Source organism: Rhipicephalus microplus, chromosome 2, assembly GCF_043290135.1.
Source record: "Rhipicephalus microplus isolate Deutch F79 chromosome 2, USDA_Rmic, whole genome shotgun sequence".
Lineage (NCBI taxonomy): Eukaryota > Metazoa > Arthropoda > Arachnida > Ixodida > Ixodidae > Rhipicephalus > Rhipicephalus microplus.
The window spans coordinates 293,261,040-293,286,628 of NC_134701.1; the positions used below are offsets into that span (position 1 = coordinate 293,261,040).

The 25,589-nt window shown below is 45.5% G+C and overlaps 2 protein-coding genes across 5 annotated transcripts in view; one reads left to right on the top strand and one right to left on the bottom strand.

The window, feature by feature from the left end:
* ArgRS (arginine--tRNA ligase-like protein) overlaps positions 1–8,557 on the bottom strand; it is a 90,262-nt gene extending 81,705 nt beyond the window's left edge. Inside the window, exons 1-2 of the mRNA XM_037429319.2 lie at positions 8,422–8,557; positions 7,659–7,805 (exon numbers count right to left, since the gene is read on the bottom strand). Of these exons, the coding sequence (XP_037285216.1) occupies positions 7,659–7,805; positions 8,422–8,469 (195 nt within the window). The 5' untranslated portion in view covers positions 8,470–8,557. The remainder of the gene's footprint in view (positions 1–7,658; positions 7,806–8,421) is intronic.
* A 16,205-nt stretch (positions 8,558–24,762) lies between these two features.
* Positions 24,763–25,589, top strand: part of DUBAI (Deubiquitinating apoptotic inhibitor) — a 119,898-nt gene continuing 119,071 nt past the window's right edge. Inside the window, exon 1 of one of the 4 annotated variants that reach the window (XM_075882271.1) lies at positions 24,763–25,183. In XM_075882271.1, coding sequence (XP_075738386.1) covers positions 24,992–25,183 — 192 coding nt within the window. In that variant the 5' untranslated portion in view covers positions 24,763–24,991. The remainder of the gene's footprint in view (positions 25,184–25,589) is intronic. The other 3 variants (XM_075882270.1, XM_037429349.2, XM_037429342.2) reach the window with 3 other exon arrangements.

Genomic DNA, 25,589 nt, shown 5'->3' on the forward strand with positions numbered 1-25,589 from the left:
GGACACTATGCTAAAACGATGCCTTTTTTTTGACACAGCTCCTTGTCAGCCTGATCGGACCCCCGCTCTGTGCAAGTGCCGTTCCTGGTTTCAGCGCTGCATCGCCTTCTGACGTGCCATCTGCCTGGAAAGTCATGTGGTCTTCGGTGGCGGCACGCCCCTGGACTTTCCTATCGCCCCCGTGCGCGATAGTTGCGACGTGTCCACCCGTGTGCCTTATCGAAGATTCCACTCCGCGCCCTCCTTCAACGCAGTCATCGATCATCCAATCATCGCCAACGCAAGACATGTGACGTCCCGCAGCGAAGCTATAAAGGAACCGGCCATCAGCTTCAGCTTCAGTGGGCATAGTGGCATAAACGAGGACACTATGCTAAAACGATGCCTTTTTTTGACGCAGGTATGTTACTTTTCTGACGCGTACGTAGTCCGTAGCGATGACCGTTTTTTATTGCTGCTGCTCTGCCCACAAGTGTTTGTTTTGTCATGTTCGGATGCAGTGTTTTCCTTTAACAGAATTTTACTGTGTGGTGATGTCGAACCTAATCCCGGCCCTCCCAAAACTGCACCTGGAACTAATAATCGGCCGCATAGCACTCGTCCCGCTACTCGTTCATTCGGGAATTCTATTTCGACCCCTGAGCTCCGCGCACGTTCCCGAATAGCTGATTGTTCTATATCAGACAAACCCGATGTCGCTGCTTTGCTTTCACAACTGCTGGCTACTCAGCAGCAAATCGCAAGTGATATTGCTGACATTAAGCTCCGTTTCGACAACCGCTTTGATGCACTCGAGTCTCGGGTATGTGCTTTGGAAAAAGCTTCCACGGGTTCCAACTCCAATTCTGCTTCTGTTGGGTCGCCTAACGCATGCATTGCCGAACTCGCTTCCAAGATTGATGATCTTGAGAATCGTTCACGGCGCAACAATATTGTAATTTATGGACTGGAAGAGGAAGCCTTCGAAGACGGTGGTTGTTTGGCAACTAAGATTGAGGTGTTTTTTACTGAAAAGCTGCAGATTGAATGTCCTCAGATTGAACGTTGTCACAGACTCGGTAGACAGCAACTAGATCGTTCCCGTCCTGTTATACTTAAGCTTCTTGATTATCGGGATAAAATGACCATATTTAAGAACGTTGCAAAGCTTAAAGGAACTAAAATTTATATTAACGAAGATTTCTCTCCGCGAGTTTGCGCTCTGCGTAAAAAAATGTGGGACGCGGCAGCTCCTTTTCGTGATATAAGGTGTTCTACTAGTTTGAGGTTTGATTACACTCTAATAAACAAAGCTCGGTACTACTGGGATGAAACACTGAATTCCCTTGTCAAAGCACCTAGTTTTCCAAATAATTCCGATGCGATGCCCTTCCCGGCTGCATCCGGTTCGGAACTACGATTTTTTCCTGGTGAACCTTCCTCGGCAGCAGCGCCTGTTGTCTCCGGTTGACGTCGTCCCGGCAGGAATGAAAATTTCGTCTTTCTAAACTTAAACGCTAGGAGCGTAATAAAGAAATTGCCTAGCCTTCTCTCCTTTGTCTCAGCGTATTCGCCTCACATCATCGGCATTACTGAAACGTGGCTACATGATGGTATCCTTGATTCCGAGTTCACTCCCCCAGGGTACACAGCAGTTCGCACCGATAGACTCGTGGGGAAAGGGGGTGGTGTTGCTCTTCTTATCCGTTCGGACTTAAAATTTGCTGTGATTACAGGCCCAGCCGACACAGAGTCTGTTTGGTGCAAGATTTGCCTCGAAAAATGTGCAATTGTCGTTTGCGTTTTCTATCGGCCTCCTGCCTCGAGTATTGAAACATTACAGATTCTTAATAACTTCATGTACGAGCGCAATTTTAGTGCGTCGAACTTCATTTGCATGGGCGATTTTAACGCCCCAGGTATCCACTGGCCTTCCCTTACGTGTGATGGTCACGAAAGTAATATTTGCAAGGAACTTATAGACTTTACAGTATCTTTCGGCTTAACTCAAATTGTTCATGGTGCCACCAGGTTGAATGCTGTTCTCGATCTCGTATTTTTAAGCTCCGACCTTTCGGATAAAGGCTTTGACTATGACATAATTGATGGCCTGTCTGACCATCAGGCTGTTCTCGTTTCCCTCGCATGCGTAATCAATAAACCGCGATATGTTTTCACTTCGTTTCCTGACTTTGAACGTGCGGATGACCTTTCTGTTTTAGACGCTTTGGCGGATGCGTACGATGACTTTGTGCTACTCAGCGCTTCAGGAGACATTGATACACTAACTACCACTTTTGAAAATCTAGTAAAATCATGCATTTCAGAGTTTATCCCTACAAAGACTAAAAAGAAAAACACTGATGTTCCCTGGATGACCGGCGATCTTTTACACTTATCTCGTAAAGTTCGAAGACTTCGGCGCTGCAAATCATCGAGCAATCCAGAAAGCATTATCAGGTTTACTGAGGCCAAGAGGGAACTTCGAGAGCAGCAAAATATAGCTAAAGATTTCTTTTTTCGTGTTCAACTTCAAAGTTTGCTATCCGACAATCCCCGCAAGTTCTGGCGCTCGGTCCTGCCTCGCGATGCTTCTTGTAATTCTTTCAAAATAAACGATAGAATCATTGATGATCCGGCGGAAATTTCGAACAATTTTAACTCGTTCTTTCAGTCTGTCTTTACAGTCGACAATCTGGTTGTTCCTTCTTTTTCCACCTTGAATCCAACGTCTCCAATCAGTGATGTAGTGATCACTGAAGAGGGCGTGTTAAATCTCGTACTTAATTTGGACACTAAAAAGTGTAATGGACCCGATGGTATCCCCAATATGTTTCTCGTTCGCTACTCCCTTTGGACCTCTCAATACCTTACAATAATTTTCAATAAATCCGTAAAATCTGGAACCGTTCCCAGATTTTGGAAAAACGGCAAAATAGTACCTTTACATAAATCTGGTGACAAGCAAGTTTTCAGCAATTACAGGCCCATCTCTCTTACCCCTCATTCCTGCAAGCTATTAGAGCATATTATATACAAACATATTACTGCATTTCTCGAATCTAACAATTTGTTGTCTAGCTTCCAACATGGATTCAGACGAAGTTATAGTACTGTTACGCAGCTAACCGAATTCGTGCACGACATTTCTAGTAATATGGACATTGGTAATAAGGTTGACGCACTATTCATCGACTTTTCGAAAGCGTTCGACACTGTACTTCACTCTAAATTACTATGCAAATTAAATGCCATATTAAACAACCCGCAACTAGTTACCTGGATTTCTAATTTTCTTTCTGAGCGCTCGCAATACGTTTGTTATAACTCAACTGACTCCGACATTGTTAGTGTTAATTCAGGCGTTCCACAAGGTTCTGTACTTGGCCCGTTACTGTTTCTACTGTACATAAACGATTTGCCTAATAACGTCACCTGTAAAATTCGTCTGTACGCGGATGATTGTGTTTTGTATGAACCCATCGACTCTCCTGAAGCCCATTATCGTCTAAATGACTCATTTACTAAATTTTGTGAATGGTGTGCAACCTGGCAAATGAGTATAAATTTTAACAAATCTGTGCTTATGTCTTTCACGAATAGTAAGTCCCCTTCCTGCTTCACGTACTCGTTTAACGGATCCACCTTAAAAAAAGTAACAGAATACAAATATCTTGGTGTTGTTCTTTCTAGCAATTTATCTTGGTCTCAGCATATTAACTTTATCTGCACAAAATCTTTAAAAAAGTTAGGTTATTTAAGACGAACACTGTCCCAATCCCCCAAAAGCACTAAAATACTAATGTATAAAACACTGATTCGTCCTATACTTGACTACGCATGCCCCGTATGGAATCCACACATGCAGGGTGAAATCGATAGAATTGAGGCCATTCAAAAAAAAGCTATCAGATTTATTTGTAACCGCTATGATCGCTACTTTTCACCTTCCCTTGCCCTGTCTTCTCTTGAACTAACCACATTACGCATGCGCCGTCTAAAGGATTCTATGAAGCTGCTTTACTGTTTTATTAACTCGGTCTATCGCATGTCCCACAATACCTACATCTCATTTGCCTCGCCGTCCACAACTAGAAGTAATCACCACCTTAATATCAAGCCTTACCATTGTCGAACTAACACATTCAAATTTAGTTTTTTTCCTTTCACTGCCGAAATGTGGAATCAACTGTCCGGTGATATTCGCTCCCTTCCGCTGGAAAATTTTTCACTTGCCCTTGCTGATTTGCGTTAAGTGTTCTTTTGTTTTATTGCTCTGTTGATCTGTTTGTTTGTTTGTTTTTTCATTCTGTAAATGCTCACTCCTGCCATAGCCCCAAATTGGGGGCTGTAGTATGTATAAATAAATAAAATAAATAAATGTAGCCTCAATGTTAGGTGTCGCCACCCCTTTAAATGATGCTTTAAACTTGAGGAGTTGCATAAAATATTTTGCCATCTGCCCCCCTCACACCAATTTCCACTTCAGAACAGCCTTTTTCCTGCCGCAAAAATCAGAATGTATATTCCATCGCTGATAATGACTGCACATTCAATGTTGGAAATGTTAACTGGAATGTGCCTGCCAAATGCAGGTGTTTCAGTGCATGCTGAGTGAAATAAACTCATTTAAATTGTGATGATTGATGTGTGGGGTTTAACGTCCCAAAACCACCATATGATTATGAGAGACGCCGTAGTGGAGGGCTCCGGAAATTTCAACCACCTGGGGTTCTTTAACGTGCACCCAAATCTGAGCACACGGGCCGACAACATTGCTGCCTCCATCGGAAATGCAGCCGCAGCAGCTGGGATTCGAACCCGCGACCTGCGGGTCGGCAGCCGAGTACCTTAGCCACTATACCACCGCGGCGGGGCTCATTTAAATTGTAAACTGGCTTCTTAATTCTGCTTCTTGCAGTGGGAAAACTCGCACAGGTACCGGCAATAGCTTCCAAGGATCCACTTTTGTATCTTCAGTACCAAGCATGGAATTTATGAGGTTGCATAGTAGTGAAATACATATGGGACTTGTCTCGTAAATTGCCGGAGTGAATGTGTAAACAGCATTGAAATTTGTTCTTCGAAAGTATTGCCGATTGCAAACAGGCCTTCAGGATTCATTATGTGTATGATGTCAACTAAGAAATTTGGAAATGCAGCCTTTGATCAGAAACAGTGCATGCATAGTAGGTATTGCTGTGTAGGTTAACATAGTTTTGCAAACTGTAAAACTTGTTGGCAGATATAAAATTTCGTGAAACAAGAAAGTGATATTGCAAAGTGGATAGTCGGAATACATAAAATGATAAGGAGAGCAACTGATTAAAATGGGTTTGTCTCGTAATGCTTTTATATGAAGCATATTCTCAAGACGGTGTATCAGCAGTCCCGAGAAAGCGTCGTGGCCCCGCCGATGCAAGATACGTGGCAATTTTATTGAAGGCGCGTCAACGTTTCAACTGACTGTAACCGTGATGACTAAATTTTGATGGTGGACGTTTTGAAAATACTGTTGGCGTGAACTGTCGTTGTAGCGGCAAGCCGCTACGTTGCTAAAACTTTGACATGTGCAAGGGCCGCACGTTTACGTCGCCTTAAATTTGCTTGACCCTGACGGTTACAATTATCGCTCCTCACACACCGTTCACATCTGGACAGCGTGGGAATGGTGTGTCTTGAAACAGAAACTCTTGCAGAGGCAACAAGTTGGTCTTAAGACAGGCAACAGCGTGGGTCCAGCAAGGCAGAGTGCTCTGCCGAAACTCCTGTTTCAAGATGTGCCATCAACCCCTGAATTACTTTTTCACAGCTGATGCGAGGCTTCGCGAAGCGAAGTTAGAAATGTAACGGTTGCATTCCCCACTTCATTTTTAGTATATTATTTGTTTTTGCGGCCTACGTGTTCCCGACCGTCTGTTGGCTGTCTGATGGAAAGTCGGCTCATCAAGATCAATTCCACTCGACTCCTGTGCTCATTATGACCAGCATGTTGCCACTATATAAGTGCCGTGTCTGTCCTGTCAGTCCCTATCGCATCATAGCCTTCCACCACATTTGTAGACGAGCCTTTGTTGTCGCCACGGCAGTGGCGTCGTTGGCGTCATGATCTTCTGCTGCAAATCCAAGCGCTTGAGGCAGAGTAATGCCCTCTGCTGGCCGTGGATAAACATGGGCGCAATCCAGAATCAGGTGCTCAGCCGTCTCGTTCGCTTCGGAGCAGCAGCGACAGATAGCAGCTTGAACCTATGGGTCCTGATCGAAACGACGACGGTACATGAGCGTACGCAACGCTCCTACACGTGCCTCAAACAGCAGAGCACTGCCTACGCTGTTGTCATCGAGTTTTTTCCTGCCTAGTTCAGCCTTGTATTTGCCATACATCCGCAAGGTATACTTACGCAGCACTCCTGATCGCTATTGGGCGCTTTCTACCTCTCGGACTTGAGTGCGCATCGAACGTGTGGTGATACCTTCGAGTTAGCCACTGTCTGTTTCAACGAAGAAACCGAATTTCCCACGCAGCCAGTGAACTCTATTCGACCACTGGGTCCGAATACCCTTGAGGGAGAGGCACCGGAAAATGTGCCTGGCCCACCGTGAGTCGCTCAGACACCGGAGGCGGGCCTCAAACGCTATTTTGCTACATGCCTCCCTGGCTTCGAATGATGACCAGCTGATGTCTCCCTGGACTGCCTTCGTGGCCACCCTTCCATGACAGCCGAGGGCCATCCGGCCCACCTCTTTCTGCGCACACTCAAGCTGTTCGCGGGTGCTCATCGATAGGCACAGGACAGCGTTTGCGAAAGCCAGGCAAGGCACATGTACCGCCTTCCATAGCTCGCATACAATTACATACCGGTTGAAACCCCACAGGCAGAACTTCCGTAGGGTGCCGATTGCTCGTTGTGACGACAGCCTCATCTTGGCCCCGTGGACGTCGTAACACACTCTATCACCAAGTGTCACCCCGAGGTATCGGTACTCGGTGCTGCGAGGGATCGGCTGATCATTCGGTAGCACCAGCACGCGTTCGTCTGCTGGCCCGGAAAAACGTAGCACCGCCGATTTTTTCGCATTGAGTGTCAGCTTCAGCGGCGCCAGGTGGTAGGCGGATATGTCTATAAGGTTCTGCAGCTGATCGGTGTTTTCTGCTAAGAGCACCAGGTCATCCGCGAAGACCAGTCCCGGTAGTGTCCAGACTTGCGGCGACTCGGCATATTGGAACCGTAGCGCAAAGCCAAGGCCCGCAGAGTAAATTATGTACAGTAGCGGGACCTCATTAATTCCGCAGAGGAATTAATGAGGTCCCGCTCTAGCCCCGCAGAGTAAAGCATGTACAGTAGCGGGGAGAGCGGACACCCTTGTTTTAGACCTTAGCGAACCGACACTGGCTCCGTACTGGTCTGGCCAAAAGTCGCTATCACCATGTTGTTGCTGTAGAGCAACAACATGGTGATTGCTCTACAGAACTTATCCACTATGTGGGTAAATTCTGGCGGCATCTGGTGGCACTTTCAGTCCCTCCACATCAATTGTCAAGTACATGCGCCGCCGTAAGGAAGCGCGCCGGTGAGCAGGTCGGAAGTTTATGTAGAAGGTCGTGGTTCGAACACCTTATCTACATAATATCAAGAAACACCAGCAGTTATTACTTCTTATGACATGCACATGCTTACCCTTTTGAGTATTTGGAGCCTGTACTTAAGTTTGGCATTTTCAGTACGGAGGGCAGCCAATTCGGGGGATTGCGATACATCATCGAAAACGCCGTTCTCGTACTGCAATTTCTTTATTTCCAGGGAAATAGCTTCTGCTTCAGCTTCCTGCGTGGAAAAAAAAAATGGCTATCAGTACGCGCTTTCACCCTTCTTAGATTTTTTTGTCCACGTCCGAGAACTATAGGACATAACCGACGAAACGAAGGCATAGCACGATCACCGGTAAGCGCTACTAAACGCACAATCGTCAGCAAGCTTAACACGAACGCTGCGACGCATGACTTGGGCTACTTTTACTTGTCCCAGCTGCGAAACGCTGGGCGCTGTTGCGAGTAACTCGGTATGCATAGTATGTCGGCACGCATAGGTAACATCGACAACAGAACCCAAAGCTACTCGGCGCTAGCGTCAATCAAACTTTCGGGACACGCTGTAGAATGTTCGTGTTAAGCTTGACGACGATTGTACAACGCTCAATAGAAAAGCGACAATAATTTGCGGTGCCTTCTAGGGCCACAACTGGGTGTTTGCTCGGGCGTTTAACGTCACAATACGGGGACTGCCTCGATGTCAGCAGCTCACATGGTGCGCAAACAAGCGCCGGCCGTTAGTCTCGTTTCAGTTGCCAAGCACTGCACGTACTCAAATCAGCGCAAGCACTTTCACATTCGTTATCATAAAACTGATCGGTAAAGTAAATCGGGAGTCACGAAAAACGCACGGCCTTTTCAACGTGTTTCATATACTTGGTCAACTCCGCCGGGTCCATGCTTGTTTCACGGCTTGAATCCACAGAACACCTATGCTACAGTCAACGTTTTGCTACAGTAACAGAACACCTACCTGCTACAGTCAGCGTGCCGTGCGGCGCCGGAAAAACAATTCTTCTAGCGATGACTGCTCCGCGCGCCGCTGAAGGGCGCTGCTGGCTAAAGGAGCGCTACGCTCGCTGCTGTTAGCCAGTGAGCGGGCTGTGTGGCTGATTTGTGTATTGTTCCGAGTTGTCGTCGCTGCTTTTTATGCGATAAATGCCACTTAATGGTGAAATTCAGCCCTTCCGCATAGGCACTAGCTGTTCTCTCGCTATATCGAGCGTACACAAAAACACCCGACTATTCGGTGGTCGTTTACACCAGCCGAACTTGTTTCTTTCTTGAAGTTCCTAAATTTTATATAGTAGTGATGTACTTTCAACTAGCATTGAGTGACTTTCAACGTATTAACTTACAAAGCTTAAATGTCTATTAAAAGTGTCTGGGTTTATTCCTGTGTGTTTTATATTTCTCATATTACTTCGCATACCAAACGGTCGGGAAGCGAAGTCCTCTGATTCTTTCAACTACTGTTTCTTCAGATAACTGCTCATTTTTGTTTTCAATCAAATCAAGCTAACTTTTGCGCAGCAAAGCTTGGCTTTCATTCTCCGAAGGTTACGTCATATATTGCGAGCAATTTGTTTCATAAACATCTTCTGACATCGTCTTCTGAAAAGCTGGTTGAGTATCAGCTTTCTCTGATACTTGCAGTGAACACAAGCACTGAAGACATTTACTACAAGCGTGCAGTTCTTTGAAGAGAACAACCCAACTAGGAGCATTTACCAGCTAAAAGCTCCATTCCCACGCCAGGACACAAAGTCAGTTTGTCCACATTGCATGTTTATCAGCAACTCTGCCTCTTCTCGTGCTGCGAGTTCCTCTTGGCGCCTCTTATTTCCTCTTATGACAATTTCGGTGTTTACAGCACTTTCAGCAGCTTGCTTCTTAATCAAAATGACTCTTTTTATTTTATTTTTTTTTCAATTTCACCTTGTTATGTTCAACAGCGTCGGCTTCCAACTCGGCATAAAGAAATGAGTCCCCGACACATGGCAGGAAAATTTCCGACCACTCATTCGGAATCGTGAGATTTTAAAATGACAACTCTTGAAATTCTCGATCACGAGCTTTATCATCGGCACCGTCTCGGCCAACATCATTCCACATTCTTTGGCGTTCCTGTTCCAGAACATCATCGACTGAACTTCCCTTGATCAACATCGTTCGACTCAACTTCTGACAACGCGTTGCTCTCACGTCTTCGCTTCGGTTTGGAGAAAATCTGATCGCTAAGGTTGCGATCCTTCTGTTTCTTGTTTTTTTTTTGCAGTAATTTTAAAAGGTACTTGGGAGCATCCGTGAAAATTGTAGCAGGTGTCTGGGGATCTCAATTTGAGTTTCTCAAAATTAACTAGAGGGCACTCTGGCGCTGCGATCGTTCAGTGACTAGGGAGCCTACATGAACGTTAGCTATTAGCTACATGTACGGCTGTTTTTAGTCTTCGTACTTGCGGGCGGCGAATCGTACTTGCGGCTTCGTTTATTGCTGTGTTTCGGTTTTGTTTTAAAGAAAAGAACAAAACCTTTTGAACTTAGGGACTTGATTCAAAATAGTAAACTTAAATGAATAAGGTTGTGAAGTGCAAACGGTGAACATTTGCTAATTTATGTTTTCGTGAAAAAACAGCTCCAAGCCACACGAACACACACAGAGGCGGTAGCAGGCCAGAAATACGAAAATTAGACAAATGTGTGTACTACCCACTGATCTCCACTGTACTACCCATCATTCCGTGATTCCCATGCTCGTTTAAGCGCCATGTGTGCAACTATGATATCAATAACCTTACCGTCGATAGTCATCTTGAAAGTTCGCTGTATGAACCTTGCTTTGAAGTGTCGCTCACAAACAGCGCTGCTCTTGTCGAGGACTCGATATCATCTCTTGATGTTCCGCGCCCTTTCTAGGGTGGCTAGAATGGGGAGGTGTGATGACCAGCCTCCGGAGGCTGGCCCAAAAGCGCGTTCCTGCCGCGCGGTGGCGCTGCCGGTGGGGGCGCTGTGCTTTTCTCGCGTCGTCTACTTGCCTCTGGGCGGGTAAATGATTCGACCGCGCTCAGTTTTACCACTGTAGTCTTTTCAATTATGTTGTTGACGTAGAGAAACTTGCACGTGTAATCTACAAGCGCAAACTACGCAGCCGATACAGAGCGTGGGTTTCGCGGCCACTTCTTGCGAGGTGGGCGCGCTTGTCACGCGAAAAATAGTTTAGAGGAATCTCTCCCACAGACCAGCAGGTGGCAACAACCCTGCGTGTGTCGCTCGCATATTTGTTATACATTTTCGATTGCAATAGTACTTTAAAGAGTGGAAGTCAATGCAGTTTTTATGCAGTGCGGCAGAAGAATGCAATAAAGTACAAGACTACAAGACTGGTGGCTTGATACAAGTTTATTGGAAACAGTACATTAAAACATTACATAACACAGGGCTTCACCTTCTTGGCTTTATTCTGCACAGCATGCTGGTTTAGCCCTTTCAGCAAAAAATGGACACGCGTAATGCTGTAGAACCTGACAACCGATGTTGTTAAAGAAGCTGAATGCTCACTGCAGCCAATTTGTGGCACATTGGCTGCTAGGCGCAAAAAATCCTTCACTACTTTGGTGTGCAAGCGCGTGGTGCTAAATGCACGAGTTAGTCTATCCTCAAGGGTTTTGATTAGACTATATAGACGGACAGAGGGGTAAAGAAGGCCCCCCATGTCCCACTTTTTACACGCTTCTGCTGGCAATTGATCCGTCACACTATCACGTGTGACGAGGCAGGCATCCTTGCAAGCTTCGCATTGGGTTGAGAAGATCCGCTTCCTGGCTACATATCCTGCAATATAATAGGTGAGGCGGTCATCACTGCGTTCTTCAACGTAGTCAGCGTGGTCAATCGCAACCTCTGCTGCTTCGACAGGTAGTGTAACGTCGTCACAAGCTGGTGCTTCATTTTCAGACAGCTGATGGTCCTCGGACAGCAGGGCCTCCAAAAGTCCAGGAGATACGTTTGCTCCCTTGGGGCTTTTCGCCAAGCTATAAAAGCTTATGCACCTGCATATATACATGTAAATTATAAAAATTGATACTTTGGATTATATGCTTTGTATTTCAATGTACAGGACTGAAAATGCACAAGCATACTTGATTATGATAATGAACTGCGCAGGAGTTGGGTGATCGTTAGCTCCACTGGCCTGTCTGACGATACCAAAGGAACGCTCCAAACAGTCTTGACTGAGACGGGAGGTCATCGAAAACCTAAACCCAACCATTTCAGTGAGGTACTTCAGTAGGTCCTTCGCAGAGCGGATCGTCACACGTAGACCTTCTGCCGTGCTCCTGCTTAAGAGGCCGAGCCCTCCTGCATGGGCCTCCCACTGGTCGAGAAATTCCAGCATGTTGTCAAGTGCAGTTTCTTTAGTGCTGCCACGTCTGAAACATGAAAAGTATTTACGTCTTCACATGAAAATGAGCCCAGTTGGTGTACATACCTCAGAGTTTCTGCTGGAAACCGCGACGTCATGGCGTCAATTGTTTGAGCCATCATGTTGATAAATACTTTTGTTGGCTCCAGATTTGGGTACTGTTGCTCAATTTTTTCTTTGTGAAAATCCATCGCGTGCTCAACTGCGCTACTGAAAATATAAAAAGCCAGATTGACCCTCATCTTTTCGAACCCACTAGGATATATGTGAGAACGTGTTAACTTGGGTGCAACTTTCAATGTGAAGGGACTGCTGTCGACCTTCCAAGTCATTGCCACATGTTCCCAAAGAACCTGCAAGAGTTCATAATGGTTAGTAAACCAGCTTTACCAGGTACCCAACATTTCAAAATATTATGAGAATAAAATAACACGCTTACTCGGCCCTTGTGTGTGTTGAAGCCATGCTTAATCATGATGTTTCGCACACATTTCACAAGATGAGGGAAGTCCGAAATAAAATGGAGGAAGCGCTTGTCGTCGCATGGATGTGTAACCTTACATCGTACATGTTTAGCATTTCCATGAACACCCATGTTGTGCCACATGGCACGGTTCCATGACGCGCCGTCCGTGCAGATGTAGTCCACATAAAGATTAGCTTTCTCGCACAGAACTGCTTCTAAAATTATCTTTGTCAGCGTTAGCGCCTTCACATTTCCATTCGAAGCAAAGACCCCTGTAGAAAAAAAATATTGCAGGTATGAGTGCAATTACAGAAAATAACAGTACTTTGATAAATGCTATTTATTAATTATCTGCGTCCATTTGCCCACAAAAGGCTGAAACATGACGACTAAGCCATGATCAGCCTTTGTGTGCTTGTCCTGAGCTCCAGTAAATTGTCCAAGGTTTACGAAGCCTTCAATATCTATGGATGACTTGAGGTCCAGGTGTGTAGAAAGTTTCATCTCGTCTATAACGAGGCCGCCATGTCTGTTCATTTCATACATTTCACTAGCCTTCTCCTTCACGCACTCAAGAGGCTTGCGACTAAAGCCATAAGATGCCTTGAAGGCCTGCGAATGCAAGATGAGGATGATTAAATTATGCTGAATAAGAAAAAAATTGTAATCGTATACCTTGATGTACTTTTGGAGGCAGAAACGGCTTGGAAGTATAAGGATCTTATGGGCCCTGAGATGCTCGTATAAGCTCGGGCTCTTGATCCTTAAAACAATGCACTCTAAGAGCCACGCTTTGTCGTATCGATATCCTCGCATGGATTTCCGCTTCGATGCCTCAAAACATGCTCGGACTGCATACTGCTGCTTTTTCGGAAGCTGCTTGATCTGAAACAAATGCACGAAACAGGAAGCTTTATTTATGACGCTAAATATGTAAAAATACAGCACCTTACCTTTGCCTCAAAGCTGTTTTCCTTGATAGAGGAATTCCTTTGTCGTAACGTTCGTACGACCTCATGAAGGGTGTGCACTTTTTTACTCCGCCGCCTCAAAGTGCGAACGGCACATTTCAATCTCCTTCCCGCTGTCTTTACCAATGGGCGTCGCACCTTATTTTTTAAGCGCAGCAAACGAGCCATGAGGATTCGCCTCACTTTTCTGCACTTCAGACACCGCTGAGGCATATGGGCCGGCATACCTGGAAGAAACAACAAAATGGGCGACATGTGAAGTATATGAAATAATTTTTCACAGTTGTGATATGCCCAAGACGTATGTACCAAAACACAACATACCTTGTGACACAGATCCACCACACACAGCGAAGAACAGGCCATTTGCTGACAATGTTGTGCAGTCAGACACATCTAATCGCTTAAACTCGCTGGTATTTCCCACTCCACAACACACAGAGAGTTTTTCTGCATACACCAGAAGCTCTTGGGCCTCTTCCTCAGACTCAACGGTGCGCTGATAGTGAAAGTGGCCAGCCAGGAAAATGGTGCAGGAGGGTGAATTTCGCTCTCCAATTTCGAACACAGCTATCTTGTTGAAGGCAACAGGAGGTACTTTGTTTTTATGATGTTCAGCTGTTTGGTAACTCGCTATGTTTTTGTTTTGGAATGTCTGACGTGACCAATACTCCGATGGTAGTCGAAGACCAAAAATGAAGTGTTTCCGAGGTACTTCATCGTTGACTATGTCCAGTTCGTCGTGAGGAATGAGCTGAACCGATTCGCGTTCTGAATCGTCAATGTCCTCGCGGCTCTTCTTTGCAGGCACGGAAGAGCCCTGTCCCATTCTCCTCTTCCTCTCTTTTGGCAGAGTTTTCGTCATATACTTTGGAAGGTTCGGGAAAATTGTTGGAATAGCACTCTCCTTAAGGGCAGGCACATCGCGTGGTATATGGACCTCCTTTCCATTCACAATGTGCACGTAGTGTCTCATGATAAACCTGAAAACATAATAAAAAGTGAGCGTAGCCTCTGTAATGAAGACACTTCGGATTTCCAAGCAACGAAACAACAATTAATGCATGTGCTGCAGCGTTAGGTGACACACATCTAGCCGCGGGTCGATGGAGGCAGAACGCAAAACGCGCCCACGTGGAGCAACATGCCAATGTAAGTGCAAGAACAACCGATCATCTGAATTAGTCTGGCTCTTTCCACTGCACTTCTGCTGCTCATGACCCGTGTGTCACACCGGGTCAGTGTGTTAACTTGTAGAAACCTCAACTTTTTTATATGCTTAAACATGTACGAATTCCATACGTACCTTGGGTCAAAATGCCTTTCGCAAACTGCAGAATTCTCTTGCAGTCGCTTGTCGGCCCTTGGTATGGCACGTGCCCACTTTTCAAATTCATCCTCACGGGCAGGTGCACGAAAGAGAGACAGTCTTTCACCGCAGGACTTGTAGCCGGCGTCGCAACCTGGCACAAAGCACCACATCTGCGTTTTTTTTCCCCGTCGACGGCATTCTTCAGAGCGGTTCAAAAATCGACGACAACCGCTGACATCATCTCCTTCAAGAAATCGGGAAGCGATAGAAAAAGCAGGCCGTACTTCGCGAACAGCGACAGCTTACTTGCGCTGCTCCGTCACCAACGAGACACGAGCAACACATGCTCACAGTCGGCACATGCCAACAGCACCCCAGACGGACGCGCCAAATTTCCCCCCAGCGGCGAGAACGCGCAGAGGGGCCTCGCTAGGCAAGAGGCCGCCGCCGCAGTCATCACACCTCCCCATTCTAGCCACCCTACCCTTTCTTCCCGGCAGTCAGTTTCAACGGCACCCGAATTAAGGCGGTAAGCCACTCAAAAACAAAAATTTTTTTCAAGGGCAGGCAGCGTTGAAATAGCTTTTTCCTCAAAACCCGCATGTCTTATTTAATTCACCCAGCTATTTACAGTGCAAAATATTTATATTTATTTATTGGGAGGTAATCTTTGTCAAAAATTGCATTAAAAGTGCTAGCCACGCTAGCTGTGATAAGTGACTAATGGGTGGCTTTATTCAGTAAAGCTTTGACATTTGTGTAGCTAATGGCTGAGCTATGCAGTGAACTAGAATAAATATTATGCAGTGAATATCAAGGAAGTAATGCTAAAAAAACAAAAAAACGGGGGAATATAACCAATTCAGACTGAACCTGTTGGAGAATTCAGCTGTGAACTGAAAAATATTCGATGGATTTATTTTATTGTAGTTCACTGCACAGATATATATGTTGTAAATCATTGTGCAAAATTTCAGTTCAAACTATACGCTGAAAAATACGTTATAAAAGTTTGCGTCGCAACATTCGGAGCAAATTGTTATTTTCAGAAAAACGCAAACAAAGATTTCCGAGCTTGTAAAAAGGGTCACAATCTTCGCATGCAGACCTAAAATGCACCAGATGCATAGCTGGGCCCTTCTGCGGAAGCATTATTGTCTCCTTTTGTTCGGGTGGCTGCTCGTCTTTTCTTTCTGGCCTGTTTTGTCCCATTCGCTGACTTGCGTTTAGCATTCTGCATGCACAGCTGATCCCTGGCGATGCAAGCTTTCGTTGTATGGTACCCTGGTTCTATGCCAGCTTGCCTCAGGATATCTAGGGTGCTTACACTGCCATTATTAAAGTATGCCACAGCATCATGCAAGGCAAACATTACTGTGGGCAAGCTTACGTAGACCTCTTTGGGTGCCCGCTGCCATATTAAACCATTGAAACACTCATTAGCATTTTGAGTCTTTCCATAAAGGCACTTCATTAGAAGTTCTTCAGAGCACAGATCACTGTAGACAGTTTTAACTTTGTTGAGCACATCATTTGGAAGTCCTCCTTTGTGTACATATTTCCATTGGCCGAGTGCTTCGACCCTTTGGTATCTGCACCAGCTTTTCGGTCCAAGTGGACGCAGGCCATGTCTCGGCTGCTTGTCGGTAGAGCTGCAATGAAAAAGACCAGCAAGGGTAGCCTTTTTCACATGTGGAACGAATGCAAAACGAAGCCTGACGTAGCCTGATCAAAGCAAGCAACAGAAATTCCGACGAGCATCGTGTCCCCTTGTAGCTGTTGTTAGAGATTAACGAAGGCTTTTAAACTCAAAGTTGTATTTAATGACATCATCTTATATAACAGTCACAATAAAATACAGAAAGTATTTTGAATAGATAAACTAAACAACACTTGCTTTTGAAAGCGATTTTTCTAAACCGAAACCACAGTTGGAAATGTGGTTTCGGTTTTGCTATAGGAACATAGGGTATAGAAAACTTGCTGTAACTCGCAAACTAATGACGCTAGGAGGATAATTTTTGTTGCAACATATATGTGAATGTTTGGGTGGACAAAAAAACAAAACTCTAAAAATTTGTTTCGCAGAAAAAAAATATTTGAAGGTGGCCTACCACCTTAAGGAGTGCGCCTTTTTACAAGAGTGGTATAGCCGCTGTTACAATTTGGCACTAAGCAAAAGCCGTCTCGCTTCTGCCGCCGTCTCCCAGCCATTTTTTTCCCTCATTCCAGTAGACAAGCGCAAACACAACCATAATTTCTTCACTCACGTGCAGCACTATCTGGCGAGGAGCAGAGTTATTCAATGCAAGAAATACCGGCAACGAGGAACTGTTATAACTGGGCCACTGGACAGTGACTGCTACGACCAGGTGAAAAAAGCAAAGGCTATTTTCACACAATTTGGCTTGAATCCGTACAAAGCTATGGCTTTTGGGGAATGATGGGTCAGGCAACCTGAGGTGGTGGTGAAAAGCTTTATTCGTTAGAAGGCCAAAAAGTAAAATAATATTTTAAAAAATTAAAAAGGCAGCGTTGTGGCTGGCCATCAGTCTGCCGATTGTGGCGTCCAGGCAGCGCCTAGCCGCGACGTCCTTCGCCCAAGTCACCAGCCGAAGTTGCAGGTCCGGTCAGTCCGGTGAGGTGCCGGACAAAGCAGCCTCCCACTGTAGGGTGGGATCAAGGCAGCTCTGTCTAGCTCGGATCCGAAGACCCAAGATGCCCTCGTGAGACGAGCGAGGACAGCGGCCCGTATCAATGGGTTACCGGACTAAAGGATCCCACTCACCGACATTCCTTCCTCGGTCACAAATAAATGTTTTATTCTCTCTCTCTAGACGTGTTCCAATTTTCAGACAGCATGGGCTCGGTGCTGTCTTCTAAGCAGTCTGCGTAGACTGTTTGCGTATTGGAACCAACGTATTTAGATACTGTCAGTTGGGTAAGCGCGTGTGGTTTCAGCGGCGAGGAGTGGCCCCCTCCCGTTTCCCGTGCAGCGGCGGCGCTGCTGTCGCTTTGGGATTGGCGAAAAAGCGTCGTCTGCTACGCCTGCTTGCTAAACAGAGGGAAATTTGTTTTCCAATACGTGGATTGTAGTTAGAGCACCTTGATGAGGGGCGAATGAATACTGTTTAGTGATAAATAAGGGCCGAACCTGTACCTAAGAAATGTATGATTATTTCTTTGCCTGCAATGACTTAGTGGTCTGGCCAGCGGGTGGCACACCGGGTCAGTAGTGTTCTCCCCCGCACCCAGAAAAAAAATCTTTTCGCTTTTGCTAAAAGAGCAAAAAGTGACCCTTGAGCACACTTATATTTCCGACACGCTCTTCAGATCAAAATTGTGCTCCTACCCCACGAAAAACAATTCCGCCTGCGCCTCTGATAAATAGGGTTCATCTGCGCCTTCAGGTTGTGGACGATTCTAAGCGAAAGAACCTGTCGCAGTAACACATTGTGTAAATTGCGAGTAAAACATATTTAGAAATGGCTGTGCTTTTTTTTTTAACAGCTAAGGAAAAATAGACAGGCAACATGGGCAGTCTTGCGCGAATTAGCGCCACGATCCTGCTGTGCTTTATATCAGTGGACTTGCAAGCCTCATGCTGGCGCAGGTGGCATAAATGGTATAAATTTTATGTGAAGATGAATTTCATACACAAACTCTTTGGATTGTAGCTGAAATTATCCGAGGAGTTAGGAGAAGGGCTTCCAAAGTTATGGAAGACTAATTCAAAAAAAAAAATAGAACACAGTGCAATAGATGACATACAGCCAGTGTTTAAATAACTTTTATTTGGAAAAGCTCTTTCACAGTTTGTGTCTCACACGTGACACGACGATCAAGCATGCTTGAGTGAATTAGCAGTTTAACATAGTAAGCATGCCGACTTGTAGCGCGCCGGGCTGTCGAAGTAGCTATGCCTCCGAGGAAAACACTTGCGATCGGCGGCGCTTGTTCAACCTCCAAATAATTTTGCCGTTCTCAAGGCTTGGAAAGCTGTTATTCCAGGAGAAGCCTTCCAGGTGACAGTCATGACCTATATTTCAAATCCGAGTACCTAAAATTTTGCTGCGAGCACATAGTAGGCGGAAACGTTCTCAAAATTTATTGCGGTACATTGGCACTAGAGCACGGTGCTGTTTCTCGAAATTTTTCGAATATTCCTGCACACTTCGCTAAATCAATGGCATTAAAGCACAAACGGGAACCCCCGAAACTAGAAGAAACCGTGAATTTCCAGGGCCGTGTGTCGGCCGTTGGTGGCGATGTGTCTGACGTTAGCATGGAGTACTGCTATGTTGATAAAGCTACTGTCGTCCCCTCCGATCGAGAGTTATGTCTAGAGGTATCTACTAGTCTGTTGCCTGCAGTACAAGACCAACGAAAGTTTCAATCCAGGAATGTCGAGCTTATCCAGGAAGTTTTTTTTTTTTCAAAGTTGATCAAAACAAAGGTATTGTAGAAATGGACAAGGCAGTGGTGATAACAAAAGACTTCACCTTTGTCCTCAGTTGTAAGGGGAAGTTTGTTCACTCGTGTGCATACAGCGAACATGGTTCGGGAAGCCAGCTGAAACTCACGAGCTTGCAGATAGTATCAACTTTTCCAGTTATGTTGAACACCTGAAGATATACACGGGCTGTCATAACAGCTGACTCCTTTCAATTTCGACCGTCACATCAGCCCCGAAAATCCGGGACGTGTGGAGCATAAAGCTTTTGTGAGGAACTCTGTGGTGTGGAGGATCACTTTCGGGCTGTCCCAGAAAGACTTATGTACAATTCAGATTATCTTTCTGAATATTTCGTACAACACACTGAAAGGAGGTTGATCGGTCTGTATAGTTTTTGGATGAATTGTGAAACAGATCACGTCGTGCGTTGATGAAGTCAATTCGTACATGCGCATGATTGGAAGTTATCAGGGGAAGAGGAAGTGTGTGAGGGCAATTGTTACGTCACTCGCATGACGATAAAAGTGGTGATATTTAGCGAACTATACTTCACAAGAAACCATCCAAAAGCACGAAAACAGCGAAGGAACCAGACAGGACAAGTGCTGGACTAACAACTAAATATTTATTAAAGAAAGCCCCCCCACACGCATGAACCATAGCGCATGCGTAAATGGGCTATCAGAGTTGTTGCACATTTAACAATACAAAGCCAAGAGTTAAGCATATCAAGGTGTCGCAAACAGCGCATTTCCACAAAGTCAAAATATCAATGCCACGTGCGCCCATTGACTAAAAAGTGAGGGTTTGCATCACATTTGTCACGTTGCCTTTTTTATATGATATTGATAGGCTTCGCAACTTTCAAATTAATGTTATTTCTCAGTTCCTTCTTTATGGCACCCTGATTTGATATCAGAGGTGCGCAGCTAGAGCCTTTGCAGCGCAGACGTGAGTTTCGAAATTTCCTTGTCATGTGGCCACGTCTACAAAGGTTGGAAGAACCGATCAGCTTCAATGACAGGCTGCGTGAACACCGCATTCTACTCCCTATAGGCACTGGTGGAAACTCACCGCTGCGCTGCAATGGCTCTACGTCCCTGATTTACAAATCAATAAGGGTCATTGGCAAATGAATAAAAATAAGATTGGACGTAAAGTATTTAAAGCCTTCAAAATAAAACAAAACATAGCAAAGCGTCATGTGTAAATCATCCATCAGTTTTCCTTACAGATAAAGAATTCGCGTTGCTACACAGTGATTGCATGGTAGCGTCGACTCTATTGTGCTTAAAGTACAATGCTTGCTCTCTGTTGTTGTTCTCCTTTGTTGTCTTCGTGTCTTCCGTTGGATTTCTGTTCCGAATATTAAGAAGCAGTTGACTCGCACAGCAAGCTGCGTTATTGATGTACTGTTTCAAACACCGTTGATAAAAATCGGCATCTAGATTTAGTTAGTCCAGTTTAGTCGAAGATAGAACACGGGTGAAGTAAGGAGCAGATTACTTGGTTTGATTGTCGATGAGTGCATGAAAATGCGGAGGAAACACAAGACATTACGTACTTAGTGTTTTATCCGCATTAATGACAAAGTGGGGCACAAACCCGGGTCCACTGGGTGCCTGCCCAGTATTCTACCACTGAGCCACACCAGTGCTTGGGACTTGTTGGCAATATTGCCTTAGGCAAGGTTGATGTCGGGAAAGCAATCGCGTTAATACGACTTATAAAGCGTTTTAAAACAGCGAAAGAACAATTAACTAGTCGTCGCACAATGCGAATAGCGCAGCGTATGGGTCGTTTAATGCTCCAACCCATCACAACAGATTGTTCTTGTTCAGCCATTAACTGTGGCGCATACTCAATTCAGGCATAATTTCTCATCGTCGTCAATCACTGCGTGAACAATTGGCACAAAATCCCTTGCAAGTGTTTATCGGATACCACGCTTCTCAGAAAAATGACAAAAATAGCAGAGCGAATGCCAGCCTACTACCCTATTTTTTATTTTTAATGCCGTAGTGGGTATCAAGCAAGTGTGCTTGCAGCAGTTACGCAACGGGTGTTTAGAAAAGGTTCTGAAAGGCCGCTCACAGAACACCTACCTACTGGGCCGCTCCTCTAGCTCTCGCTGCGACTGTGGTGCGCCTACTACGCAGGCCTGGCTTTTTAAGTGTGAATACACTTTATAAGCGAAACTAAACCATCCACCGCCGTCGGCGGCGTCCGCAGTGTTCTCTCTATCTTTAAAAGAAAGAAGACTTGGCGGGCCGCAGCGCGACGCTCTACCGAATAAGCCACGGACGCGACGCTGATATCGGTGTCAGTAACGCGCCTTATATCCCCTCCCCCTTCGCTCGCTCCTCCGCTCTCCTCGCTCGCTGCAGCTGCGCGCGCACCCCTCTCTATCGCGCGCCCGCCTTCTCTCTCAGTCTCTCGTCGAGAGCGGGTCGTGAGGGGGACTTCAGTAAAACTTGCGTTGGGTCTAGTTGGTACATAGCACAAAAAAGAAGTTAACTTCTTTGGCGCAAACAATATTGGCGTCAATCTGTTTCTTTCCTCGCCTTCTTTTTTCCTTTTTCCGTATTGTTTGCGCCAAAGAAGTTAACTTCTTTTTTGTGCGTGAGGGGGAGTAAAGTTAAAATCCGTTGGCATTCACCAGTGAGTTAACGTAAACTCGCCCGTGTGATCAAATTGCGATTCCCAGGAACCATTACACCATAAAGGCACCATAGTGTGATTAATAAATATAATAGTGTGAATTAATAAATACCCCTCATAGCATCACCCCGTGTATTCGCACTTAACCATGTTCACCTTCGGGGAAATGCTTGGGAGTTTTTTTTTTCTGATCCAGCAGGCAAATTGATTACGATGCGTTTACTAGACGGCAGAATTAGGAAAGAACGGATAATTTACTGATGACAGAATAAACTGCCAAAGAAAGCCAGCTTTACTGTAAAAAAATTTAGGCAGCGTCTTCTGCACCGCGCGGCGCAGCAGCCATCCCCACACAAAACCGACTTCTGCACCGCATGGAAGTGACGTCACTAAAAAAAGTTATTACTTAAAGCTAATTAAATGTGTAAATTATTCGTGCGTATAACGTTAAACCAACACAATTTTTACTAAAAAAATGTTTATTGAGTCAATTAACTCAGGTTTGTTATTTAAATACATATTACAAGTATTTTGAATACAGGGGGCGCCATGGGCGCTGCGGCTGCGAAAGGTAAACACTGCGAGATAGTAGCCGCCTGCGATATGTTGATGGTGAAAACTCGGGTGAAATCGTGGCCATGGCCTAGGCCACTCCCAAGGAGGACTGGAGTGTCGTCGCTGCTTCATGTGATTGCCGGATGCTTAGTTGAACCTGGTGGTTGGAGCTAGCGCGGCCGTCCACCGCGCCGCAGCTTCATCTGAGTATGTGCGCCATAAAGTTTCTCAGTATGATGTGCGGATTACAGTCGTTGGACGTACTGCATTTTCTAGATTGCTATGCCAAGCGTGGTGTTGTCAAAGGAGAAAGTGTTCTTGCTGCCGAGGTTTGCTTGTCGCGAAGGACAAGGTCGACGATGAAATAAATGCCGTCGCACGGTTCACGTGTGACTGACTGGACGCACATGCATGAAACCCCAGTGCGTCGGCGAAGTGTTCATACTATGGATGGAAACAACTTTATTGTAATGTTCTTGCGAAGCCTGTGATCTCCGAAGGCCAGAGCTACTGCATTGCCGTCTGTTTTGTCAAGTGCGAATCCTCTTCTTTTCTATCTATTTCCGTTCTATTATTCTCCTTTTCCCCCACCCCAAGTGTAGGGTAGCCAACCGAGCCAAGCTTGGTTAACCTCATTGCCTTTCCTCTCTATTTATCTCTCTCTCTCTTGTCAAGTGCGAACACGTACGGCCGTTCTCATCCGTTGCTACGTAATGCTCCCGTGCTGTCACAGGCCGCACGTGTTTTTGAGCAACGCAGACAAGTAGTGAGATGGGCTAACGTCGTCGGCACTTGCCCTTGGGCATTGTTTATCAAGTGCTGATCGCCGAGAACATTGCGGTGACACGTCAGTATTTTTAAAGAAAGCGGCCTGCCGGTTACCTCGTCAGGTGATGGTACACTGAGCGACATAAAAAAAGTTGCCCAAGACTACGTTGCAGTGCACCTTTCTGTCATCAAGACTTTGATAAACCGTGGAAATCAACATTCCTAACACCTGTGCTAAAGAAACCAATGCAGCCAGCTGCATTCGAGTTTTTGTGGCTTTTTGCGTCTCGCCGATTAAGAGCACTAATTCGCAAAACACTTTATCATAATAAATATTGTCAATCCTGCAAGCGTCATCGAAGATCCAATAATAAAGGGCCTGTGGACGGGACCACCACCAGCAGCAAGTTGGGCTGATAAGGAGGCGCAAATGTTAAAACAATACATGCGCGAACAAAAAAAAAAAAAGAGAAAGTATCGATAACTGCAATGGGACTTGAACCACCGGCCTCACCAGTTCATGTGTTGCTTTAACCAACTACGCCACAGCTGCCTTTTTTTTTTCTTTATTTCCGGTAAACTTCTCAAACGGGTTACTAAGATATATTACAATTCACTACAAACAATACAAAAAACTTAAAAATAACTTAGCCCGTCAAGCATAACTATAACACATCACATCCTAGAATTCCTTCATGGTCAGTAGGGCTTCTACCCTTTCTACTCATAAAGGTACACATTCGTCTGTTCTTACTACCTCAATTAATCTTGAGATACTTTCCTTAACTACGCCACAGCTGCCGATCGGTTTGAGGTGACAAACAAGCCTGTTTTGTATTGTTGTCACGCGAAACCTAAATAACATTTTAGGAGCGAAGCTCCTTAAGGCGTGGGCTGTGCGTCCCCTGTATGTAGCCACCTCTCGTTCAGTTCTAAGTATTACGCTAGCCACCGCCCGATCTAAAGGGTACAGCCATATCCGTCCATCCATCCATCCATCCATCCGTCCGTCCGTCCAAAAGATGCAAGATGTTATAAACTAGACGGCGGTACGTGTAGTTGATTATGAAAGATGCGAGGTGTTATAAAATAGGAATGATGCCACATATGGCGCGTGTCATCGTTCGATATAGTGCGGCGACGTACGCTAGGGGGAGCGTTGCAATAAAATCGAGTGGGCAAAATGTACGGAGGATTCATGGTTTACCAGGTTTATCACCGGAGCTTCGCCCACTCATCATCATTCACTTCGTGGATATGGCGGCATTTTTTTGTTAACTTTTTCGTTTGGACATAATTTTAACGGCTTTTATTGTTATGTCTAGGCGTACCGCTAGACACTCCCGACTATTCAAACAAAGCGCCTAACCGGAAAATGTAACACGTCACTTTCGTGCGGTGCAGCAGCCGTTTTTGTGTGGGGCAGGCTTGTGCGCCGCACGGCGCAGCAGTCTCTGCCAAAAATTTAATCGGCGCGCCAAAAAAACACATCGGCGGCGGCAGCGCGCCGATCAGCTGGCATCGGTGGCGGCGGCGGCGTAGTGAAAACTGTAGGTGGCGGCGCGCCGACGTCTCGGCGCACACCTCTAGGTGTGCTCTATGCTATGGTCACTATGGTTCGCAACAGAGTTATTTTCGCAAAGTTAGAGCGTAGCTGTCGGCGTGAGCCTCTGAGTGCGCGAAACACAAGGCCCCATGGAAACATTTACCATGATTGTGCGGTTTTTTCAGGCATTTGCTATTTTTTATTCTTGACCTTTTTGTCGAATTTTCCTGTCCATCAGACCCTGTCGAACAGTCGCAACGAAGATGCATCACATTTTGCGAGGAATCGCGAAGTCCGACTCTCCGGAAGAAGTCAAACGAAACTTGATCGAAAATAAGCTTATTCCAGCTGCTTCAAAACCGATGAACTTAAATGACTGTCAATCTTTGCTTGAAGTGTCGTGGGATCTCGCAATTAGCGGTGACAATGGCTTTCTTCAGAACGGTGGGATTCAGGTAAGTTGCATTTTCTGATACTTACTGTGCAACCATGTTTCGTTGTCTGTCCGATATTTCTCTTTGGAAGGCGTGCATTGGGCATACATCTCGCTTCGGACGGGCACTGATAGGTTTCTCGATAAATGAGCAAAAGTGCAGCGACCTAACTATTTTCTGTTTTTACACAGACGGCTTTTCTCCGCCGCCGCCGTTAATAACGCAATTACACATCACTTGGCACTGGTCGGCGGTGGTTTGTTCTCCATTAGAATGCGATGGTTGCTTTAGTTCGGCAGATAATTATTAGGGAGTGTGATTAGGGAGTGTGATTAAAATCCTACTTTTGTTGCTGCTACAAGGACATAGTCAATTATATTTGCCCATTGAATGCGTTTTCTGTGCGCTGTATCATCTCGACGACAGG